The sequence below is a fragment of the Arachis ipaensis genome, chromosome B3, assembly GCF_059453495.1.
Source record: "Arachis ipaensis isolate K30076 ecotype BB chromosome B3, ASM5945349v1, whole genome shotgun sequence".
NCBI classification, from domain to species: Eukaryota; Viridiplantae; Streptophyta; class Magnoliopsida; order Fabales; family Fabaceae; genus Arachis; species Arachis ipaensis.
The window spans coordinates 7,696,791-7,722,201 of record NC_142438.1 but is presented as its reverse complement, the minus strand read 5'-3'; the positions used below and the strand labels follow the sequence as shown (position 1 = coordinate 7,722,201).

Here is a 25,411-nt window from a genome sequence, read left to right as displayed (position 1 = left end):
AAAGTTATTGCTGGTTGATATGAGTATTGCTGCACAAGATTGATACATTACTTATTTACTTTACGCTTCACACTTACATATTCGAATTCAGCATCTTTTGTCTTTTTAGACACAATACTGTAACCAAAAATGCATATTTAGTAAGTATTTTACATAATTTGATACATGCATGTTAAGAGCTTCCCGTACGTTGTACGTAGTTCGTGACATGAAAATCAGAAACAAAATTAATGACAAATGATAATTATGTAACAACATATATTATCTTTTCTACAAAACTTCTGATAATAACACAATCAGGAAAAACCCCTCCACTTGACAAATAACATCAACCCAAAATTCAAACCTATTTTACATTTGGTATTAGTACACGTCTACGCATATAGATGAAGGTTATTATATTTTGCACAGTTTCATCTGTGTTAATTTATTTACAAAGGGGAAATTAAGAAGGTTAATGAGCTAGAGATTAATTAGGTTATGATGGGTAGTAGATTGAGGTGGATTAGTGAGCATATGAACAACTTCCCTCATGGTAGGCCTAGCATGGCCAATTTCTCTAACACACATCATAGCTATGTTGAACATGTGGATGACGCTGCCCAATGGATACCCATTGAGCCTGGGGTCCACCACTGCCAGCACGGAAGCCGCATCAGACGGCTGAGACAGCTCCGACATGGTCTTGTTGACCCATCCAACGATGTCAACACCATCTCCGAACTCACCCACTGGCTTCCTTCCTACGATCAGCTCCAACAGCACTACTCCAAAGCTGTATACGTCGCTCTTCTCGTCCACTTTCAGCGTGTAAGCGTACTCTGTTCATCCATTCAAAACATACACACACTTCCATAAGAATACAAGAAACAAGTCACTGTCTAAGACATACCCATTCCATTAATAGCAAATAATGCCTCTCTATATTAGTGGTGCTGTTTGGAATCCTTATAATCAAATCAAATTTAGTCATATTAACCCAAGGATCAAAATATAACCTAACCACCCGCATCCTAAAAATCTATGCATGTTAACGTCTGATCTTTGAAATGATTTGATACTCTACAATTATTTGCACCAAAAATTCTTTGTTTTGCCAACACTTAGCAACACCTTGTCCACTCTAAACAATAAATACTAAATTTTAAAAATTAAAATATTATTTATATATTAAAATCAATCATTATATATTTATTTATAAATATATATATAATTTAACTATATTTAACATATATTTTGTATTTTGTATTTCAATTTATATTGTATTTTAATAACTGATTTTAATGTGTACACTTAATATAATTATTTAAAATTTTAAATTTTAAATTCTAAATTCTAATAGTATAAAAATAAAATGTTAGCTAAAGTATGAATTACAATTAATAAAAAAATATAACCATATTAAATATACACTAAAATCAACCACTAATATTAGTTATTAATATAAAATATATATTAAAAAAATTAAATTATATATATTTATATAAAAATACATAATAATTAATTTTAATGATTAATTTTAATAATGTGCAAAAAATAAAAAAATAATTGTCTAAGTTCAATGATCATAGTTAATTTATCTAAATGAGACAACTACTTTTAATAGTTCAAATTATATAAGTGATTGCAATTAGTTGAATACTCATGTATACATATGAAATTAATAGTTAAAATTGTGAGCTAATTTAAATAGATTTGACTAAGTATAATCTAATGATTCTCAATCATCTACCTTCACATTATTATTATTTTTGCAATATGTACAATATAATGGCACACGAACAATATTGTGGCGGCAATTGAAAATCATAATGATGAGAAAAATATCACAAAGTAGTGTAATTGGCAAAAAGAAAAGAAAAGAAGGAAAATAAGGAACCTGGAGCAATGTAGCCGTAGGAGCCAGCAATGGAGGACATGGACTGAGACGCTCCAGGGTCCTGCAAGAACTTGGCGAGCCCAAAATCAGCCACGTGTGCCTCAAAGTTCTCATCAAGCAAGATATTATTGGACTTAACATCCCTGTGAATGATCAAGGGGGAGCAATCATGGTGCAAGTAGCAGAGCCCCTTGGCAGCCTCCACCGCAATGCGGTACCTCATTTCCCACGTGAGGTGCCCTCCCTTCGCACCATGCAGCCACTCCCCCAAGCTTCCATTTGGCATGTACTCATACAGCAACAGGTTCGTGTCCTTATTTGACACATACCCCAAGAGCCTCATTATGTTCCTGTGCCTTATCTTCCCTAACGTCTCTATCTCCGCCTTGAAACCGTAATCGTTTCTTCCACTTCCTTGCCCCACAAGTCTCTTGATTGCTACCTCCGTTCCCTTCGGCGTTGTCCCGCGGTACACGATTCCTGCTCCTCCTTTTCCAATGATGTTCTCTTCCTTCAAGCATTCCACCACCTCCTCTGCCTTCATTTTCAGCGTTGACTGGAACGCCGTCAGCTTCCACGACATTTCTTTCTGGTGCTTCCTCTTCCTCATAATGTATACCGTCACCATAGCCAGGAGCACCGCCGTGGAGATCGCGATCACGATTATAACTACCTTAGTTGATTTTGAACTCAGAGGATTGTGGCTTTTTCCAGAGGCAGTGTTGACGGAGGAAGGACAATACGGCTGGTGCGGGGAGCAGAGGTTAGGGTTCCCTGCAAACGACTTGTCGTTGAAGGCCACGAACTGGCCACCCGTGGGGACTCTTCCAATGAAGTTGTTGTTGGAGAGATCCAGCGTGTTGAGGCTCGTCATGAAGCGAATCTCGTCGGGGACAGTTCCGGTGATGTGGTTTCCCGAGAGGTTCAAGATGCTTAGAACTCTGAGGCTTTTTATCCCCTTGGGAATTTCTCCGGTGAGCATGTTCCGGCTAAAATCAACCGCCGTCAGAGAACCACAGCGAATCACCGACTCCGGAATCTCACCGGTGAGGTTGTTGCCGCTCAAGTTGACCTTGATCAACGCCGGCAAGTCAAAAACCTCCCCTGGAATCTCTCCAACGAACTGGTTCGCGTCGAGCGCAAGCGTCTGCAGTTTCTGGAGATTCTTGAGCTCCAGCGGGATCCTGCCGGCGAAGTTGTTAGTGGAGAGGGTTAGGATGCTGAGGGAATCCCCGGAAATATCAGAAGGAAGATTTCCGTTAAAACGGTTATTCGCCATCTCGATGATCTGGACAGCTGGCAATTTAAAGATCCCAGGAGGAACCTGGCCTTGGAGGAAGTTATCACTAATTCTTATCTTCTCCAACGAAACGCAACCTCCTATTCCTTCAGGAATGGTGCCGTAGAAGAAGTTACCGGTGGCTAAGAACGTTCTCAACCTGCCGGATTTGCACAGGTCCCTAGGGAGCTCTCCAGTGAAGTGGTTATTAGTGACGTCGAAGTATAAGAATCTGGCGTTGTGGCCAAGGTTGGGTGGAAGCACGTTGGAGAAGTTGTTACCCCAAACCTGAAACGTCTCCAGGTTCGGGAGGTCCCCAACGAAGGAAGGGATGTTGCCTCGGAGTTTGTTATGGAAGAAATTGATTAGCGTGAGATTGGTGAGCTTGGAGAATGTCAACGGAAACTCGCCCGTTAACTCGTTGTAGGAGAGATCCAACGACTTGAGGCTTATCATAGTGGAGAGTTGTGAAGGAATGGTTCCGGTAAGGTTGTTCATTTGAAGGAAGAGACTGTGCAAGTGAGTTAACGCGCCGAGCGTGGGAGGAATCTCACCGCTCAAGTTACAGCTGGACAAATCAAGCAGTTGCAACGACTCGAACGAACCGAATTCTGTAGGTACTACATCTGAGTAGGAATTCTCATACCCGAGGGATAGTCTTTTCAGCTTCTTCAATTTCACCAAACTTCTTGGAATCTTGCCGGTTAAGCTGTTTGTGGCGAGGTTCAGAATCTCCAAGCTTTCGAACTCAGAGTAACTCTCAGGAATCTCGCCGGAGAAATAGTTTCCAGAGAGGTTGAGGCACCGGAGCTTCTCCAGTCTCACGAACTCCTCTGGTAAGGCTCCGTTGAAACTGTTGTCGTAGATGTCCAGCGTTTCGAGTTCTGTCATGGCCACGGTGATATCGCCGGGGAAGCGACCAGAGAAAAGGTTGTGCGAGATGTTGAGGAGCTTGAGGGAGGTGAGATTGGCGAGCTCCATGGGAAGCTCCTTGGTGAGATTGTCCGATGAGAGGGTAAGGCTCTCGAGCTTGTCCAAGAGGCCTATCTCCGGCGGAATGCTGCCGAAAAGGGGAACAAAGGAGACGTTAAGAGCCACCACGCGGAGGTTCTGGCGGTCGCAGGTGACGCCGGAGAATGAACAGTGAGCGGAGATAGAGGTTGAGAATTTCCAATCTTGAAGCGCGTCGGGTTTGGCTTTTGATCCTTTCATGGCTTCCTTGAGCTTCAACAACGTGTCGAGGTCGCTGAAGGAAGATCCTAACACTGTTACTGTTACATTATTCAGCCAAATGAAGACGAAACTCAATAGAATAATGCTACAACACAATGAGGTTCTCATTTTGGTTTCACAGTTCCTTTTGTTTCTTCTATCTCTGATACAATACTCTAACCAACCTATGGCCAGGTATGCATTTGTTCTTCCTTAATTTCGCACCACACACAGGGAATGCACTCTACTTATTTATATAGATATATATACCATATGTATGTATATATTGTATACTATGTACTACTTCACTAAATATCGTAGTGGATTCCAAGAATAAAAGGAATTAGTAGGCATCAATCATGTGTTGAGTATTTTTTCCAATCAACATCCACTATAGTTTGTGATACACGTTTCAAGTGTATTCGGCTTCAAGAGCATTGCATACCAATAAATTAGAAAAGTTTGTAATGCATATCTATCGATTCCATTGGTGGAGGCCCTACTTATTGTCACTGTAATCAACAGAGAAATTCTTTCTTAGCTTTATTATTATTATACGCACATTATTTTTGAAAAACTGAATAGAATTTACTGATGAAATATGACTTTTATTTTATTGAAGAACGGAACATATGATTGGTTAACATAACATATGATGGCGAATCCTTGTCGCTTGTTTAGTGTTAGTCCATTCGTGGACTTAAATTAGCTTTTGTGAAGACAAAGATGCAATCCATTAAAGAAGGCTTAAGCTTTAAGTGAGCCTAACTTTGGAATGAAACTTTTTATTTTTATTTTTTTTCCCTTAAGAAATTAAAAGGTTGTTTTACGTGGAAGCCTTGTTAGCTGTATCTATGCCTGGGCATTCTCGTGGCATATAATTTCAGGATCCTTAAGTTGTTGCCATGGCAGAGCATTTATTCTCTGTTTTTAAAATGCTTTCAACGATCATCCACTAGCAGATATTGCAGAATCGTATTCTGTATTAAATTAAAGGGGATTATGCTTCAATAAGAATTTAGAGTAAACTCTTCTTTGTCACAGATGATTCTTTCTCAAATATATGCTTTTCAGCTTTTTGAATATATATAAGTTTACGTTGGTTGAAAACTGAAAGGAGAATGAAGAATTATCGTCTCACTAAAAAGATAGTATTTAAAAACAATGTTATGACTCATTTTAAGATATATTATTATTAAGTTTTTCGTAATTTTTGGTTCAAAGTGAATGTTATTTTTTCCCTCAACTGATATATAGCTAAAAAGATTTTCTGGGTTTTTCTTCTGCGTTCAAATAATACTTATACTCTAAAAGACATTACGTATGTGCACTACACAAATGTTAACGGTGAATTTCATAGAACTATGAGAGTAGTAAAATAATATATAAACTTGATGGCTTAGATTGAGTGTATTTGAGAATCTGTTTACTCAAATATTGCTAGCTAAAGGAAGTGTAAAGGCAATATTTTTCTTTCATTTCTTTACTCTTGCCTTTTATTCTCCCATTGTTTTTTTTTTCAAGACATAAATAAAACTGTTATAAGGTCAAGATTCTCAAAGAGTATGTAGAAATGCTTCTAGAATGGATGCATGCAATTCGTTCAACAAATATTTCATAGTTTTTGGGAAGTTTGAGCCACTAACTATAGAGGTATAAAGGGATTGTGTGGTACAAAGATGATACTCAAAAGAGAAATGTCCTTCAACATTATTGTCATTTGTCAACTCCTCTAATGATAGTGTCAACGAGTAAATGCCCATAAAAATCTTGTATTATTGGCCCTTTTGTCTTCTTCGCCATCTACATGGCAGACAACTCTAATTCTCTCTGCCCTGATTTTGCATCTTATTTTCGATAATGAGCTTTGATCCTAGCTACATATTTTGCAAGATATGGTTATCAAGATATGGTTATCAAGATATTAGAGATGGGACTATACAAAAACTGGCAAAACGACAAGCTCATAAAGTTCAATAACAAGTTGACCTCCAATAACACATGATCCTTTCAAACTTGAGAAAAATAAAATTAACAACATTCTTTGGTAATATATTTTTATTTTCTTCACACATGTTACTTCATAGACTATTTTTCTATTTTCCTTTTTTATGATTAAATTTCAAAAATTTCTATTGATCCTAGTTATGTATCTTTGGCTTTCAAATATACAAATCACTACTCATTTCATTCGGAAATTATTCTTACACCAAAAAAGAGGGGGGATTGTTCAATGTACCAAGTTTGTGGTACATAATAATTACGAAAAGATCGTGGCATGGACTAGCTACATATGTTTTTCTCTAGTAATTATTATTGTAAGCTTGACTAGTAGTGTAGTCGTGTTCAATGTTGACATGGTGGAAACACCCCCCTAAAGTGTGAATCATGTTCATTTTGGCATTTGACCGCTATAGACCACTCATAGCATAACACGAATACTCCATATCAAAATTTATAACCCAATTACATTACCTGCTTCCTAGCGGGGCGATACAGATTTTTGTCACATCTTCGGTAAAAGTGCATTATGATAACTTGATAACCGGTCAAACGACTGTGCTTCACTCAGCCTCACAGAACAATTTGGGGAAAAAGAAAGTTAATTTGTGTCTTGCTGATCATAATTATTGGTTTATTTATGTTCTGTTAGGAACAATGCAGCATAGGACACAAAACAGTCAGATTCAGTTAATAATTAGTGAGTTAGCACAAATCAGTCAGTTAATTTATTAGCTAAGTTATTATATTTGTTAGAGTCACATATTAATCATGATCTTCATTTACATGTGTATAAGCATAATTTAACTCAGTATAATAAGTGAAGGGGTTAAATATTTTTTTCGTCTTTAACATCTTTGATCAAAATTAAAATCGTTTTTAATTTTTTTTTTTATTAATATCATCTCCAACATTATAAAACGTTATAAAATTATTATTTTTTTAATTTTTAGACCAAAATATCCTTCATTATTATCTTTTCCTTTCACTCTCCTCACTTCACTATCACCTCACCCCATCACCTCCACTACATCCACTAGACCTACATTGCCACCACTAGACCTACATTGTCACAGCTCTATTTCTCGATCACCACAATACTTGTAACACTCTCATCACAACAATACTCATTCATTGTAGTAAAATTGGAAGCAAGACAAAGGGAAGAAAAATTGAAAAGAGAGAAAGGAAGGCACGACGAGGAGGGAAAAAAATAAACTAATCATCTTCTTCACACACCAGCGTTTAATCCATGCTGTACTGTAGATCCTGTCTACTGCTATTCTGAAGCACCACCTTACCCATCCGCTTGTTCCTCAGCCACATTCATTGCTCGTGTAATGACATTCATTACAATGATTCCAAGAGAGATAAAGTACATTCACTGAAATTAAGACAGATTTCAGATGAAAAGTTCAATTCACAAATGTCAAAAATATATATTTGTAGATCTGCAACTAAAAGAGAAAGCTAAGCTAATATGCATATTGTATAATTACTTTAATCAGTTATTCACATATTTAGCCCAAAAGGACTTTTCTACTGGCTTTACAAATTCACTCCTCTTCCCCACTAAACACGTCTTTAGTAAATATTGGAGTTTTGCAGAAGTAAAAAAGTATTAATTGAATGAAGAAAGTAGGTATCCCAATAAAAACTTGCTAAGAGAATGATGCAACAGCTACTTCATGTATGGTGTTAACATGTTGCTGCTGGGTCACCGCAGCCGCTGGGTTGGCGCTGTTGCCGTTGGTTCATCGGAGAGAGAGAGAAAGAGAGAGAAGCGATGCGAACAGAGAGAGGGATTGCGGCTGCCGGGCGTCACTGCCACTGGGTCACCGCTGTGCCCTTTCTCGTTGACGCCTTCTTCTTCCTCTTCCTCTCTTCTTTTCCCTCTTCATTCCACCTCTCCCTCTATTTTTTTCTTCGTTTCTAGCGCGCTCTCTCTCTCTCTCTATATATGTTTGTGTATTTTGGTTGTTGATGGTGGAGAGTGAATGAGGTTAAGGGTATTTTGGTCCAAAAATTAGAGAAAGGATTTTGTAACATTTTGTAACGTTGAGGATGATATTAATAAGAAAAAAAAGGTTGAAGACGATTTTGATTTTGACTTAAGACGTTAAAGACGAAAAAAGTACTTAACCCATAAGTGAAATACATCACATTTTTCCTAATCTTCTATGACTTAACTATCTCTTCTCCGGTTTCTTTCCTCTCTCTTAATCACACTTCACCATATTTTTTGTACCTTTCATGATATTAGAGCTAAGATTCTGATCCATGGATGCTGTAAATTTGAATTCAGTCGCTACAAACTCAAACTCCTCAATTGTGCATGCAAACTCCAGAGTAGCAATTAACACCATCTCGTTCAAATTAGACGAGAAAAACTTTGTACCATAGAAGCACCAAGTCCTAGCGTTTGTAAAGTCAAACAGTCTCAAAGATCACCTCAATGCAAAGAAACTTCTAGTGCGGTATGAATCTAATGAACGCAGACTTGCTGAAATTGAAACAAAAGAGTTTCTACAGTGGGAGCAAGATGATCAATTCTTCGTGTTGTGGTTTTTCGCTTCAATAAATCCAGATTTCACTAGTTTAATAGTGGATCGTGAATTTACGTGTCAGATCTAGTATAATTAGATGATTGTTTTGCTAAAAGAATGTAGTCAAAGGTCAAGCAATTGAAGATGCAGGTGAAAACTGTATAGTTGCAAAGCTCAATTTCTGAATTTTTGACAACAATAAAAAAGATATCCAACGCTCTCTCAGCGTTAGAAGTACCACTTTCCAACGAAGAATGCAATAACACAAGGCCTCACAGAAATATAGTGCATTCATTACCATGATCTCATCAAGAGCTGAAACTATCACTGAAAGTAAAGTGGAAGCACAACATGTGAGTCAAGAAGAATTAGTTGAGCGGTTCAAGAAAGTAGAATTAGGAGCTATCCAGGTGAATTTGTCACAAAAGTTTGAGTCTAATACAGATCCAACAATGGTTTGTCATAGACAACAACAAAGCTATCAGCAACAACAAGGCTATCAGACAAGAGGTCAGAATTTCAGAGGCAGATTTAGAGAAAGAGGCTTCAGAGGTGGTAGATCAAACTTCTATGGAGCTTGCATCCAGTGTCAACTATGCGGAAGGCTTGGTCACACAGTCTAGGAATGCTACCACAGATTCAACTAGAATTTCTCCAATCCAAATTCACAAGGCACAACCTCACACTCACCAGTACCTCCCTCCACTTCCTTCCATCAACCACAATCACAACAGAAACAACAAGCTAGAGTTATCTTTGCTGCTGCTCCACCTTCAACTCCTCTGACGGATTGAGCTAAGTACTTGGATACCGATGCGTCTCACCACCTCACATTTGACAACAACAACCTCGTCACAGGCTGAGAGTATGAAGGCACAAATCAGGTATTCACAGGTAATGGGCAAGGAATGAACATAAGAGATATTGGTAAATCTGCTTTATTTTCTGAGTCTCACCCCTCTTCCTATTTCAAATTGCTAAACCTGTTCTTTGTACCTTCAATAACCAAGTACCTTATTAGTGTAGCCAAGTTTGCCCATAACAATCATGTATTCTTTGAATTTCATCCCTTTGACTGCTTTATGAAATCTCAGGTGACCAAGAAAACACTACTCCAAGGCTCTTTTAGGGGCAGACTCTATCAATTTGATAACATTGGTATCATTGCAAAGGCTGCATCAATAAACTGTGTGCAACAACCTAGTCCTGATAAAGTGCCTACTCAAAATTCACAAAGTTTAAGAGCTTCGAATTGCATTGTAAGCACTTCTAATGTCGCTGGTTTAAAGAATAGTGTAGTTGTAGAACACAGTGAGTCTGATGTTGCAAACCAAGCAGATACTAGTAGCTCAAGTGAAATAAATAAGGTTGTAGAAGTTCTTGTTTCTGATGTTGAGCATAAAAATTATAGTAGCTCTAGTGGCAATAATAGAGATATTGAAGTTAGTGTAGTTGATACGAGCAACAGAAGGTTGGGACATCCAGCAGCCAAGGTTGTAAAGAGAGTTATGGAATTGTGTAATGTTGATACTAGCAAATTTAATAAACAATCAAGTTGGTGATTAAATCATTATGTAATACTTGTTGTCAAAGGAAGCATCATAAACTTCCATTTTCTAATCCAAGCACAATTTATAAGAACTCTCTGGAGCTTGTGTATTCGGATGTGTGGGGACCAGTTCCTATCATTAGTAGCTCAGGCTTTAGGTACTATATTTCATTCATTGATGCAGCAACCAAGTTCACAAGTGTTTACTTACTCCAAAACAAGGCACAGGTTTTATCAAGCATTTACTCAATACAAGCAAATGATGGAATATCGAACTGAAAATAAGCTCAAAACCCTCCAAACCGATAATGCTAAAGAATTTCTCGCCCAAAACTTCATGCAGTTTCTTCTTCAAAACGAAATGGCTCACAAAATAAGCTATCCTTACACATACTAGCAGAATGGTACAACAGAACGCAAACACAAACATGTTACAGAAACTGGGCTTGCACTTCTAGCTCAAGTAGCCATGCCACTTAAATTTAGGGATGAGGCCTTCTTGACCGCAGCTTATTTCATCAACCTATTACCTTCCCAATTCACCTCTCAAAAGTCCCCATTTGAGTTACTTCACCATAAAGAACCTTATTAAAAGTTCCTTAGAACATTTTGGGTGTGCTTATTTTCCCCAACTAAGACACTACCAACCTCACAAGTTCATCTTCAAGTCTGAAAAGTGCCTTTTCCTTTGATATTCGGATCATAACAAGGGATATAAGTGTTTGGATAAAAGTGGAAAGTTGTACATCTTTAAGAATGTGTTGTTTGAAGAAATTGAGTTCCCTTACCAATCCATGTTCTTCAAAATCAGTGATCCGAAACCTCCACACAGCTCCGTCCCTTGTCTTCCAAAACCTTACAACTATCATCAAAGCTCCAATCATGACAATTCCACCTCCACTACCACGCTGCTCTAGAGATCTAGCACCACTCACCTCACCTCTTCCAATCACAATAGTCCAAGACCTTGCACTTATCACCCAAACATTAGCCTGTACTCCATTAACCATAGAGTCATCCACACCCTTAGAGACCTTCCTGAATAAATCACAAACCCAAGAAAATTCTGCAGATCCTGCCAATATTGATTATGTCAATAATTGTTCATTACTTGCTAATATCGATTTATCTCTCATTACTTCTGTGTTTCCTTCACATATTGCAAGATTAGCTGAGAACTCTGAGGCTGCTGTACAAGATGCAACAAGAAATATGCACCCTATGACATCCCAGAACAAGGTAGTTATCTTCAAACCAAGAGTGTTTGCCTCACTTCTACAAGAACGGGTTCCTTATCTCACACAACAGGAGCCCACGACAGTGGCTCAAGCACTCACCTCACCACACTGGAAGGATGCTATGGATAAGGAATTTGCAGCACTCCTCAAGAAGAAGACATGGAAGCTAGTCCCAGCTACAGTCGCGCATGAGGCAATAGGGTGCAAATGGGTCTTTTGGGTGAAGCGACAACCAGATGGGAAGGTTCAAAAAATACAAAGCGAAACTTGTTGTGAAGGGATTTCATCCGTGAGAAGGGCTAGACTATGATCAAGTCTTTAGTCCAGTTGCCAATCCCGCCACTGTTCAGACAATGCTCTCTGTGGCTATGACCTTCGGCTGGAAAGTGCTCCAATTTGACTTCATTAACGCCTTTCTTAATAGCGATTTGTTTGAAACAGTAGATATGGTTCAACCTGATGGCTACACGCTTGGCACTGGGCTTGGTTGCAAGCTGGAAAAGGCTTTATACAGCCTCAAACAGGGCCATCGTGCTTGGTTCCTCAAACTCAGTGGAACTTTAAATAAGTTTGGCTTCTCTAGCACTATCTCTTATCCGTGCTTGTTTGTGCGTCACTACTTCAGTTCTACAATTTATCTTCTGGGCTATGTTGATGAATATTGGTCACTGGCACTAATGCTACTGAAATCGACGAGCTAATTCATCAGCTTGATGCTGTGTTCACTTTGAAAAATCTTGGCAGAATGAGTTTTTTCTTAGGTATTGAAGCTATAAAACATACAAATCAATCCCTGACACTAAGAGAGACCAAGTACAACAAAGATCGCCTGAAGAGCGAAAAGCTCTCTCGTGCCAAGCCAGCTTCGACCCCAATGATGAGTAACTTAAAGCTCACAGCAGTTGACTAGCTGAGGATACTCTGTTTGACAATTTTTCACTATACCAATCAATCGTAGGCAAACTCTAGTATGTCACAATAACGTGGCCAGACATCACCTATGCAGTGAATAAAGTCTCCCAATATATGCATTCACCTTCTGAGCAGCATTTGAAAGCCGTCAAAAGGATAATGCGCTACCTAGCTGGTACTTCAGAAATGGGTCTTCAAATGCACAAAAATTCTGAATTCAGAATTATTGCCTTCAGTGATTCAGATTGGGCTGTCGATTTGGATGATCAGAAGTTGACCACGGGATACTTTGTCTTACTCAGAACCAATCTTATATTTTCGTCGAGCCACAAGCAAGCAAAAATTTCTCGATCAAGTTCAAAAGCCGAGTTTCGGGCCTTAGATGATGCTATGACTGGCATCATCTGGTTGCAAAAGTTGTTATATGAAATGCACCTCCCATCAGGTCCTGCTCCAACCTTGTACTATAATAACCAAAGCACAGTGTTAATGACAAAAAATCCTATCCTCCATCACAGGTCCAAACACTTCGAAATTGACTTTCATTTTGTGAGGCATAGAGTGGTACAACAATTGGCTCATGTTGTGCACATTCCTTTCCAGGATCAAATTGCGGATGTTCTAACCAAACCAATTTGAGAAGGAGTGTTAGAAACAATGCAACAAAGGACACAAAGTAGTTAGATCCAGTTAGCAATTAATAAGTTGGCACAAATCGATTAGTTAATCTGTTAACTGAACTGTTATACCTGTTAGAATTACACACTACTCATGATCCACATTCACATATGTATAAGTATAATTCATATTAGTGTAATAAGTAAAATACATCTCGTTTTTCCTAATCTTTTATGACTTGACACTCTCTTCTCTGATTTCTTCCCTCTCTCTTAATCACACTTCACTAAATTTCCAGTACCTTTCATGTTACTTCTATAATCCACTAAAATAGAACAAATTAAATAAGATATATATATATATATATATAGCCAGGGGACTCCTACCTAAAGCGAGTCGATTCTCTGACACTGGCCACTAGGTCATCGTCAAAAAGACTTTCTAGTTTATCCTCTACTTCGACCAGCCTCACTGGCTATATATATATGCCATAGTAGCAAAAACTATCAAGTTTACCTAAAGTATTCTCCAAAATAGTCATTTAAATTAATATGCTGACATAAGTACATTAATTAAAATGCGAACAAAATTATTAAATTCTGACTCTCAATTACAAAAAAGAAAATGAATATTTAAAAATTATATTCAAGTATTGCAAAAAGTTCTACGATTACAAAATCTTAATCTATGCCTTCCAATATAGAACATAATAATGCATAGGAAACGTTTCACGTGAGGTAAAGTGAAAATGGTATTTCAATGCTCCAGGTGTGACTAGGTGTCAACATTAATTTGTCATGAGATTAGAATGATCATTATATTCCCATTTATAATATCGTAAAGACTGTAATGGACAGCTTCAATATGAGAGAGAAGTGGATAGTAACTTATTGAAAGGTGGAGAAAAAAAAGAGTTCGGCTTTAATGGTGAGATATATGTATTATTACAAAAAATAAATTATAATTAAAATAATATTTATGGTATGATTTAAATTGATTTATAAAATAAAAAATGATATAATTTATTATTATTTAAATCAAATTAAATAAATTTACAAGTAAAATAAATATAATATAAATTTAATTAAAAAATTAATTATAAATTGACACGGTTGTAATGTACGAGATCTAGTTTAAGTCATTAATAACTACTTCTCTTATTCCATTTTAAAGTATTTTCTATTTTTCAATGTTGTAAAATTACATGGTCCTAAATAGTTAATCACTCTTGCAATCTTATAAATCTTTTATTTTTTTACATTCTCAGTATGATAAATGACCATACAACAAACGAAATTTAAAATATATATAATTTAAAAATATATATAATTTAAAATATATAATTTAAATTTAAAAATTAAAATTTAGGAGAATACATAAAAAATTTAAAAATTTAAAAACGTTAGATAAAAAATTAATACTCCTTTCAAAAGAATTCATCAAAATTTAAAAAATTAATATTTAAAAGAATATATAAAAAATTTAAAAATTTTGAAGTATAAGGTTTGTATATATAAAAATTTAAAAATTTTGACCAAAATTTTTTATGTAATCTTATGAATACTAATTTTTAAAATTAAATTGAAAATGTTAGAAAAAATAAAAGGTTTGTAGATTTGTGGGAGAGATTAATTGTTTATTTAATTTTGTTAAAAAAGTTAACTATTTAAATATAAAAATACGTTAGCCATTTGTGAGTAGAAAAGTAGTTATTATTGACTTCCCTCGAAAAACTACTTGGAGTTATATTTTCGAGAAACTATTGTACCAATTTATTTTTAAATTTTATTTTATTTAATTTAAATTATATTATATCTAAATTTTACTTATAAATTGATCTAATTTGATCTAAATAGTAATAAATTATATCTTTTTTTATACAGATTTTTTTTATCAAATTAGATTAAATTTAATTTTACTTGTAAATTTATCTAATTTTATCTAAATATTAATAAATTGTATCGTTTTTTATTTTATAAATTGATCTAAATCATACCATATATATTATTTTAATCGTAATTTTTTTTGTAATTATACATATATCTCGTTATGTACTTTTAAATTTTTATATATCTCGTTTACACTATAAACAAAATATAAATAATTTTAATTCGTTTACAGTGTCAACAAAATATATAAAAAAATGAAAAATAATAAATATACTATAATTATTTATATTCATAAATAAAATATTTAAATTATTTATTTATAAAAAAAATCCAACAAATTTCAATAGACTTAATTTAAAGGCCAGAAAGTAAGGGAACTAAAACATCTTTTTGACTCTTCTATTGCCTTAATGTCTTCTAAGCCAGCTAGAGGGAATGCACCCTTTCTTTAGGCAACATTGGCATTAACAACATCTCCACAATTTTCAAACTCAACATCTTTTAATCTGATCACAGACTCATTGTGCACCCAATTACCTCTAAATTCGCAGTAGTACTCTATTCTTTAATCTAAGCCTTTGAACTATTTTATATTAAATCTCAATGATATCAGCTAATGGTATATTGGTATGCCAATAAAGGACACTGACTCACCTAAAACACTTCCTAATATATATACCTAATGCATCAATCTTTCCATGATAATAATACTTAACTAATCATCACTTTTGTATCATAATCCAAGGAAAAAAAAAAGATCATATGCATTATTTTTGTATTTTTTTTTACACATTTTTCTACTTTTAGTATTAAAAGTAATTAATAAAAAAATTCAAAAAATAAAAAGTTTATCTTTTATATCATTAAAAAATATATATACAAAAAGTTGTGCAAACATCAATTTTAAAAAACTAAACCAAACTTTTTTGGTTTACACTACACTAACACACTCACTCGCCACTGCGGGTTCTTATTCCACCACCTAGATTTTTCTGTTTTTGGTCAGGGGTCCACTATCTGGGTTAAAAACCCGGAGCAGGTTTGATGCGAGACCATCAGACCAAATATATACAATTGGGCAGCAACTAATAGTCAACATTTCCACGTCTGTGACCCAAAATCAAAGACTATAAGTCTATGACTAACAAGATGTATCGAATGTGCAGAGTGGTTTATCGTTGTTGTTACGTTGACCACTTCTACTTGCGTTTTACAGAAGAATACGCAAATGATTACATTCACTTGCAGCTAATGCCATAGAGTAGAGCTGTAGAGACAACTTAATTCTGCTGAATATCTACACTTACCATCTTTCTTTATCAAGAAGCTTGAACCTCCAACCAACCAACCACTACTAAGTCTCCCGAAAACAGCCTGACCAACAAGACATTTACACAAGAATAGTAGAAATCATAACATTCATCATAGGCATAACATGGCTTTTTCACTAGTGATTTTGAACACACTTTCAATGTTTAATTTGCATTTTAATGATGTAACATGGTTTTAAGAAAAAAGGCATTAAATAAGGACCCTTCTCCATTCACAAACGAGGTTGCATCAAAATATACGCACTAGTCCGGAGAATAATTGTCCCATTAATCATTAACAATCAAGCTACAACCCACATGAAAATGCAAAATTTATACCAAATAAACTACTTTAACTGCCACAGGTATACAAAAATGCTTCAGCCACCAGATCAATTAGCCGGTAACTACACAACTACGTCAATTTAGTCCTCACTTTTCTTCTTTTTCCCTTTCTTTTTGCTTGGCATTTCAGCTGGTTCTTCTTGCTCTTCATGCTTTTTCCTCTTTTTCTTCTTTTCACCCGCATCCTTGTCTCCATTCTGCAACTCAGCATCCTCAGTAGAATCCTTCTTCTTTTTCTTCTTTTCCTTCTTCACTGGTTCCTCGTCAGCATCCCCATCAGCTTGCAAAGTTTCTTTATCCTCTTCATTTTTCTCCTTCTCCTTTTTCTTCTTTTCTTTCTTTTCTTTCTTTTCTTTCTTTTTATCAGTAGTCGGCTGTTGGGTATCTTCATCCATAGCAGAAGCCAATTGCCCAATAACTGAATCTGCTGAAGGATTGTATGTCTACAAAGAAGATAACAATCAACACAGATAACAAATAAGATTGAAAATGCTATAACTATCAAAAGAAGTAAATAACTAACCTTTGCCGGGGTTATTAATCCACCAGCTCCTTTCTTTCTATCCTTGTCATATGCCTCAATCTTGGGCTTCCCCTTAGCAGAACCACCAAAACGACCTAATTCTTTGCCTTCAAGGTTTCTCAACCGTGCTTCAAGCTGTTCAAAAACTTGTGTAAGGGAATTCTGTAAGAGAGGCAAACTAACAAACCAAGTATAAAAACTACCTTCGCTCTGTTCTCCAATCCCATAGTGTTATCTTGACCATCTCCAAGAGCATCACACCTAATGGCCAATGCTGACTTTGCAGCAAGTGACCGAGAGATCTTGCCCTTGAACTTTGGAGCGGCCTGACCAATCAAGGATGCATGATAAATAAGACCATACTTGGGAGTTGCATGCTTAGTCTTTAATGCCCTAAAGAGAGCCTTCTCAGCACCAAGAATCTGGACAGTACTACCAGGCTGCTTTGCAAGATTTAGTAAGCTACCTCCATGAGCAATGAGACGAGCACCAACGAGCTCACCAACCAGAGCCGTCAAATTGGGAGCAATGGTGTTCATCCTACTTTTCAGATAATCAAAGAGTTGAGCTCTGTACTCTGAAAGAGACAAAACCTGATCACAGAGTTCTCTGATATTTGCCAGATCAAGCTCACCAATTTCAGTTCCCATAGATATCACAGACGCTTCCTTCAATTCTGCCTCAACTTCCTCTGGCAAAATCTGAAACAATTTTCAGGACAAAGAAAATTAATGAATTTAATACTACAAACTTATATCCTTACCTCAATCAGGAATATAAATTCAGAAAATGTTTCTTATCAAGATATCCCATTATTCATGCTAGTTAACATCAGCAAATATAGTTACTTAAAAGATATGAATAACTTTTTACATTGTACTGAATTAGAGAAAACAAGTAATACAATTTTTTGTTCACCAAAAGAAACTACTGAAAAACTATCAAATGAAAATTCTACCTCAGAGAAATCAAGACTTGCAGCATTAACACGATCACCCATCAACTTGACTGCCCTTGCATATTGGATGTTATCCTGAATAATTTTTGTAAGCTCTGGAAAATGCCAACCATACCATTCTCGAACCCTCATGGCATATGTATTCAACTCTTTATCAAGATCATCAAGTAAGCCAATGGCCTGGACAATCATGGTATCCACCTTAAAACACAGACATCATAACGTCAGTAAGCAGCATTTATCACAAGAAGAAAGTGTGAAAATATCAAGAAAGCATAGTAAAACACACTTCAATCAGTAAAATTTCCATTACAAAACTAAGTAAATAAGAATTTAATAGTTCAAAAGATAAAAGTTCTCAGTAATTGAGAGACAATAGATAGCAGCAAATTGAAATCCCCTACCCAATAAAATTGAGGCAGAGCCAAAAAAGATCATGAAAAGATGGATAATCACTTCTAACATCATTTCTAGGGTTTTATCAATTAGAAATGAAACTTGCCAATAATTCTTGATGAATTGAAGTTGAACAGTGGCATATGGACATTAGCAGAAGAAAATCCGTTGGCGATATATCCATGTAGTAAATAAAGAATTATCAGAGTGCAATAAATAGAACAATGATGATGATGATAAAGATAAACTCTATGTAAACAAACCTTCTCAGCACTAAACTTAAGTTTATATCTTGATAAGCTATGAGATAAACCCAAGCTCATAGGTGCCATATCTTGTACAGCTAGACCAGATATGAGTTCAGTTAACTGATTTCTAACTCCTCTCATCAACTCCATAACAGCATTGTTGTGAACACAATCAATTTGCTGCAAGGTTGAAAACATATAGCAAATTTAGCCACGAGAATGGTAAATTGTAAAAATGAAACTATATGCAGGGGTTTAGGTAACACACCAATTTCTCCTTAATTGCATTCCCAAGCTTCGAATCAGCAACAGCTAATGTATCTTTGCCACAATGAGCACGCAGGAACTTGCGCAGACCCTTGCTGGCTTTACCATCAATCAACAGAGTAGCAGCCTCCAAAGCTTCCGAAGTATTCTCAAACTTGGAAAAAGCTTTCAACTTGACCACCTAATTGTTCACCAACCAAGTTTCAATGATTTCTTCAAGGAATAGCATACACATTCATACTCATTACGGTTTATCCATGTTATCATATAGATTCCACAACCAAAAGACATAAATACAAACAGTAACAGTATAAACCTGTCTAGCAGACTCTGCAGTGGAAAAGTCTTTCCATAAGTCCTGTATAAAACAAAATTACATAAGAGAAACAAATTTATCAGATCAAGCACAATAAACAATACATAACATGTAAATAGATATGCACTTCACAAAACTGCAGTACATTATACAGTTACAAAAATCAGAAAAACGGGGTCGTTGGTGGTGATAGTGATATGGAAAAATAGCAATACCTCAACTTTAGAGAGCTTCCCTTCATCAAGAACCTTGAATAGGGCAAAGCCCGCAGGAGTTTCGAATAGCACGAGCATTTCTCTTCGCCTGAAAAAACAAAGGCACAGAAAAAGTCCATTAGAAACCAGAAGACGAGAGAAAGGAATAACAAGAACCGTGAAGGAGTGTGATGAAAGGAGTAATAGTTGAGAAGAGAGAAGAAAATAACCTAAGTCAAGAGCTTGGTTTCAAATTAGGGTTTTGGAACATAAACCCTAGTAGTGCTGAAAGAGAAGGAAGAAAACAAACGCGGAGATGAAAGCAGCAGCAATATATACAACACTCCATGATGAAGTCATTGCTCCCCCTAAACCCTTTTTTTGGTTTCACTATCTTTTTTTCCTACCTTTTTTGGGCCTGAGATTTAAAACTACTTATATTGGGAATTTTAGTTGGTCCAGGCCCAACATTGTCATTTTAATCTTATTTAGTTTTTTCCCGTGGGAAAATGAGAAGACACTGGAAGTTTAATTCAAAAAAAGAAAGATGGACAAGAAAATTATGGTATGTTTTGACAAAAAAATGTTATTTATACGTTAAAATTAGTCACTAAAATCAGTTACTAATATATTTGTATATTTATATTTTAATATATATTTATATTTTAATATATATTTATATTAGTGACTAATTTTTATAATTAATTTTGGTGTACACATAGTATAGTCAATGTTTTGAATAAGCATTAATTTTAGTTTAAGAAATTGTATCTACGTTATTTTGATCATTTTGATTTTTTTTTGTCTTTTTCGCATTTGTTCTAACACTAGAAGGTTGAAAAGAGATACTAAGATAAAGGGTGATACTACCGTGGGGAGAGAAATTAGGTGAAGAGTGAACATTATTTATTTTAAAATATAATTATAAAAAAAAAATAAAATAGAGAAAAATATTAAAAAAATAAAGCATCATGTATAATGCACACTTTCTTTCAAAATTTAATTACACTCTTCACCCTTCATCTAATTTTTTGTCCTTCACCAAAGAAATTTTCTAAAACAAATTGGTAAGTTGTGGTATGTGGTTGCCCCTAATTCTAAATTGCGATTTTTATGCATTATTATGCCCAACCTTTTAGAGCATGCATATAGATTTGGGGCCTTGGGGGCTATTTTAACGATTTTTTTCCGTGTTTCTTTTTGAAATAGCTTTGAGTAACCAAATTGGAATGGACTATACATTTATATTATAACAATTTATTTGAATAGATTAATGCTATCTGTACATTATTTGTTCACCAAGTAGCTAGTGATCTTGCCAATGAGTAATAGTTTAAATGGCATAATCTCCTCATACTTATTTAAGAGGTTGCGGATTCGAGTCTTTATATCTTTGGTTAAAAAAAAAAAGTAGCTAGTGATCTTACAAAGCATTTCATATTATTTTATTTTATTTTATTCTTAAAAAACCATTGATTCAATTGGTTTAGTAATTTTTGGTTTAACTATTTTTCATTGGAGAAAAAAAAATACTATATGTCATGTTTTTAATTTTGTTTATAATACATCATTATACAAATTTTTATTCTACTCCACTATAGCACCCACCAAAGCCAATAGTTATTTTCCGTAACCCAGAGAAAATATCCAACTTTCAAGTTGAGGAGGTAAAAAAACAATAGTTAAACTCTAAAGTGGTCTCTGAGATTCACGGTTTGCACCAATTTAATCTCTGACTTACCAATTGCACCATTTATGTCTCCGACTTTGTAAAAATTGCACCAAGGTCGTCCCTAGCCATATCTCCGAGCAAATTAATGAACGCCGGCAATGACCTGGCACTGAGAAGCCACGCCCGCCCAACCTTCTTTCTTTCTTCTCTTCTTCTCTGAAACCCAGTCCAGCCCGCAGACCTCCACACCAACCTTCCGTCCGTCCGTCCGTCCCTACCGCCGGCGACCACTGTCGCTAATCCTCCATCCTCCCTTCTTCCTTTTCTTTCTTCCCTATTTCTCCATTTCTTTCTTCCTGTACGCAACACCCCTGTTCGTGGCGCTACCTCTGTCTGCACCTTCCAGTTCCGGTGAAAACCACCAGCGGCGGCGAAACTCTGTGCCGCTACGACACTACCTCCTCTCCTTACGCTATCTTCTTTTTTCACTCCTCAACGCAGGTTCCATTCCATTCTCTGTGTCTGTTTTTTTTCTAGTTTTTTTTTTTTATTTCAGTGCCTTTTGATTCTGCTTTTACTGATCTTGTTAGACTTAGGATAGTTGATTATTTGTGTTTCTGGACTGAATGTGTATTGGCTGGTTGAAATTTTTGGGTTGATTGATGCTTACATTAAACTGAAATTGCTGTTTATGAATCCTGCATACAATCTGTTCGATAAATTGCATGAAAATTAAATCTTATGTCTGATCATCATAGGCTTCAAATTTTGTTTTCATTAGGCATTGTAACTCATATTGTGTTGTTTTCTATGAGTTTTTATGATGATTGAGATTGAATTTTGGTTATGCACTTGGTGAATGTTCTTGCTTAACACCAATTTGAACTGAAATTTTAGAATTCATTCTTTGTTTGGTGTTATATGTTAAGTGCATACAGAGTTAGCAAGTGAATTGATGATATTGCGTATCCATGTAGTTGTTGAACATAAATGATCATATACACAATCACACGAAGGTGATGATGCCATGCTAGAAATTGGGATTAAAACTAAGTATAGGGATCACATTGGGTCAAACAGTTTCAATTGCCACCTGAGCTTGCCGTTATCTACGCCAGCGTGGCTTCTCAGTGTCAGGTCACTGCCAGCGTTCATTAATTTGTCCGGAAATGTGGCTAAGAACGACTTTGGTGCAATTTTTACAAAGTCGGGGACATAAATGATGCAATTGGTAAGTCAGGGACTAAATTGGTGCAAACCATGAATCTCAGATACCACTTTGGGGTTTAACTCAAAAGAACAATAAAGAGAAGTTAATGTATTTGAAAATTATTGTGACTCAGAAAGAAGAATGCAAAATTATATGAATATACAAAAACATGTGAAATATGGAATATTATACTTTATTATTATTTAAGTAAAAAAATAAAAATAAAATAAAACAAAAAATTACATATATTTGCATTCATCAACTAGTCTAACTTATATTAGCTTGTTTCATAAAAACAAAAAACAAACGGATCGGAAGAAATACATTTTACTTTAGAGAAATTTGGGGAGAAAAAAAAAACAATATATAAATAAGTTAACCAAGAGAGGAGGCAATGTGGTTGATCTTCCACTTGCTGATGAAAAGAAATTAGAAATCTCTTGTATGTTCAACCTAACAAGCGTTTCCGAATCTGCAATAATAATAATAACAAGATTAAGAAAATGAAGCCATGATTAACAATAAATAACACTACTTTATGAGATTAGATAAGATATTAATGAATGAATGCATGCCTCGGGCAATTTGTGGCGAAAAATAACATCCAAGCGTGCATCAAGGGTGTTCTCCAGCACTATCTTCCCATCCTCCGAAGCCATTACTACTCCTCCATTGCTTCAATTATTATTCATTTCAAACAATTAATTAATTAATTAATTAATTAATTAATTAATTACCACAAAAGCAATAGGAACAATATATATATAGAGAGAGAGAGAGGGAAAGAAATAATTACCAAAAAGGTTCAAGAGAATCGGCGCCGTTGCCGTTTTTAGGTGGTGGTGGGAGATAAACACGCTCATCAATGGTGATCTTAGGTGGTTGCTGGAGTCGCATTTTATCCATGTAATCTTTCTTGCATTCCTCAATCAATGACTCAATTAACTTCTTATCACTCTCTCTGCATCTTATTATCACCGATGGTTCCCTCATCCTCACTAAACCCTACAACACATTCCATTTCAATGTATAGTATACGTATATACGTATATCCGTATACATATACGGTTATATGTATATATAAAAATACCTGTAGAATCAAGTCCCTGAGGAGTTTCCTGTAAACTTTCTTATCATTAGCGAGACGTGAGAGAGCCTTTCTAGAAGCTTCCTTCATTGCATTCACAGTGTCATCTTGTGCTTGAAGCACTTTTATACGCGATGCATTCAACTGCATCGAGTATTCACTGCACCCACACGTATACATGCATTCTCATTCAATTCAAGTTAATTACACACATTTCGTCATTCATCATATAATTAATTAAGTACACACCACTCACATCTTTCTACGAACATCGATTTGTTTGCTTTTCCGCTCGTATTCCTGTTTGATCTTTTTCTTCTCAGCCTCAAGTAATTGTAGTTTCTCAATATTGAATTCCTAAAACATATCAAATATTATAATAGAAATGATTTAAATTATCAGAAGTTTTTTCTTCATCAACTTCGTATAAAAGTAATTGTAGGTAAGTCTCTGTCTAGAACAAATTGTACCTCCTCGGCTGTAACCGAAATTTCGTTAGCTTTTTCCTCGGCTTCTTGGCGGATGAACTTAATCATCTGCTGGATCTGCTTTGATACATCCGCATCCTTCATCTTTCTTTTCTTTCCTCACAAACCTGAAACTTTTTTTATGTTAATACAAAATATATGTATTGATTAAATTGATAAACTCTCAAATTTGAAAAGAAAGAAAAAGAGTGTTAGCATTGCCTGCTACAATCAATTATCTATTCCAACTATTTCCAAATATGTAGATAAATGTAACTATGTTTTAGCTTGAGATAATGATTATATAAATGAAAAAAGGAATTGAATAAATGAGAGGAAAAGGAACAAAAAAAAAGCTAATGATTAGGGTTAGTTAGTTGATATATCCAGTGGCTTAGTCAAATGCGATATATGTATGCTATTTTGGGGTTATTGAACAAGCAAAACAAGGACTATAGAGATTGTTAAAGAGACAAGTAAATATTATTTTTTACTCAAGATCCATCTTTTTCGTAAAGAGATAGCAGCGGGTGAATGGGCGATATCATACAGTCTCTGGAAAAATGGGGACCTAATTTATTTATTTATTTGGTAATAATTTATTTATTTATTTATTTATTTGGACTTGATAACTATACATTTATCAAACCTTCGCTTTTTTTTTTTTTTTTTTTTGGGTCATGGTGAAACCTTCAGTTGACTAGTACAAACTTTACATGGAAAAAAAATTAGTTTTTGGTATACACGTAATTATTTTTTGCTATATATATGCATTGGACACCACGTTCCCAAATGAGGTGCTCAGAAGGCTATAAGCCGATAACCATAAAAATATGTGCTAGGCTATACATCTGTTTGGAGACAAAACCGGAAAACAATAAATGTAGGCTCAGTATAGCCCAGCCCGTTGGAGGGCTTGAGGCCTAATACTACTTTGACCCAAAATAGAAGAATTACCTTGGGGTTCTTATCGCCCAAACCTGGGCTCTTATTCGTCCAAAAACGGTACGGTAAAATTGGGGTTCTTAAAATAAAGAGTATGCAGCTGTTCGGGGAAGGAGAATGCATCCCGTTCCGGGTCGGATCATAGGGTTGGAGATCTGATATATGTGGTCTGGGCTTGTCTGTTAGCCTGGACCCTGACCAAAAAAAAAAAAAGAGTTTGCAGCTGAGGCTTGGCACATATGGACGATTTGTATGCCTCTCATCAAATTGCACCCAAGATCGATTTCCAACAATAAAAAATAAGAGTAATACCCCAAGAAATTTACGATCGGATAGATTTATCCCCAATA

The 25,411-nt window shown here is 35.5% G+C and overlaps 3 protein-coding genes across 3 annotated transcripts; all 3 read right to left on the bottom strand.

The window, feature by feature from the left end:
* Nucleotides 1–227: 227 nt before the first annotated feature.
* On the bottom strand, nucleotides 228–4,765 carry CLV1 (Leucine-rich receptor-like protein kinase family protein). Its single transcript, XM_016331475.3, has 2 exons — nucleotides 1,880–4,765; nucleotides 228–821 (listed from the first exon to the last, which is right to left on the bottom strand). The coding sequence occupies exons 1-2, from the start codon at nucleotides 4,497–4,499 to the stop codon at nucleotides 463–465; spliced, it is 2,979 nt and encodes a 992-aa protein (XP_016186961.1). The 5' UTR covers nucleotides 4,500–4,765; the 3' UTR covers nucleotides 228–462.
* Nucleotides 4,766–16,644: 11,879 nt separating this feature from the next.
* LOC107628860 (putative nucleolar protein 5-2) lies at nucleotides 16,645–20,069 on the bottom strand. Its single transcript, XM_016331476.3, has 9 exons — nucleotides 19,911–20,069; nucleotides 19,702–19,789; nucleotides 19,487–19,528; nucleotides 19,172–19,351; nucleotides 18,919–19,083; nucleotides 18,260–18,460; nucleotides 17,505–18,002; nucleotides 17,302–17,436; nucleotides 16,645–17,221 (listed from the first exon to the last, which is right to left on the bottom strand). Exons 2-9 carry the CDS (start codon nucleotides 19,777–19,779, stop codon nucleotides 16,859–16,861), a joined length of 1,662 nt encoding a protein of 553 aa, XP_016186962.1. The 5' UTR covers nucleotides 19,780–19,789; nucleotides 19,911–20,069; the 3' UTR covers nucleotides 16,645–16,858.
* Nucleotides 20,070–23,010: 2,941 nt separating this feature from the next.
* LOC107632281 (V-type proton ATPase subunit E2-like) lies at nucleotides 23,011–24,221 on the bottom strand. The gene is made up of 6 exons (XM_016335980.3): nucleotides 24,120–24,221; nucleotides 23,906–24,006; nucleotides 23,653–23,809; nucleotides 23,359–23,567; nucleotides 23,138–23,237; nucleotides 23,011–23,034 (listed from the first exon to the last, which is right to left on the bottom strand). Exons 1-6 carry the CDS (start codon nucleotides 24,219–24,221, stop codon nucleotides 23,011–23,013), a joined length of 693 nt encoding a protein of 230 aa, XP_016191466.1.
* Between the last annotated feature and the right edge of the window lie 1,190 nt (nucleotides 24,222–25,411).

What these genes read in the sequence shown, in the direction of transcription:
- LOC107628860 (XM_016331476.3), bottom strand. Translation starts at nt 19,779, where the DNA reads ATGCTCGTGCTATTCGAAACTCCTGCGGGCTTTGCCCTATTCAAGGTT. An exon ending in CTGCAGAGTCTGCTAGACAG is followed by an intron (nt 19,352 to 19,486) that starts GTTTATACTGTT and finishes GTGAACAATTAG; the next exon opens with GTGGTCAAGTTGAAAGCTTT. An exon ending in GATTGGAGAACAGAGCGAAG is followed by an intron (nt 17,437 to 17,504) that starts GTAGTTTTTATA and finishes GTTTTTGAACAG; the next exon opens with CTTGAAGCACGGTTGAGAAA.
- LOC107632281 (XM_016335980.3), bottom strand. Translation starts at nt 24,221, where the DNA reads ATGAAGGATGCGGATGTATCAAAGCAGATCCAGCAGATGATTAAGTTC. An exon ending in GATTCTCTTGAACCTTTTTG is followed by an intron (nt 23,238 to 23,358) that starts GTAATTATTTCT and finishes TAATAATTGAAG; the next exon opens with CAATGGAGGAGTAGTAATGG. An exon ending in TTCGCCACAAATTGCCCGAG is followed by an intron (nt 23,035 to 23,137) that starts GCATGCATTCAT and finishes TTATTATTGCAG; the next exon opens with ATTCGGAAACGCTTGTTAGG.
- CLV1 (XM_016331475.3), bottom strand. Translation starts at nt 4,499, where the DNA reads ATGAGAACCTCATTGTGTTGTAGCATTATTCTATTGAGTTTCGTCTTC. An exon ending in CTACGGCTACATTGCTCCAG is followed by an intron (nt 822 to 1,879) that starts GTTCCTTATTTT and finishes ATGGATGAACAG; the next exon opens with AGTACGCTTACACGCTGAAA.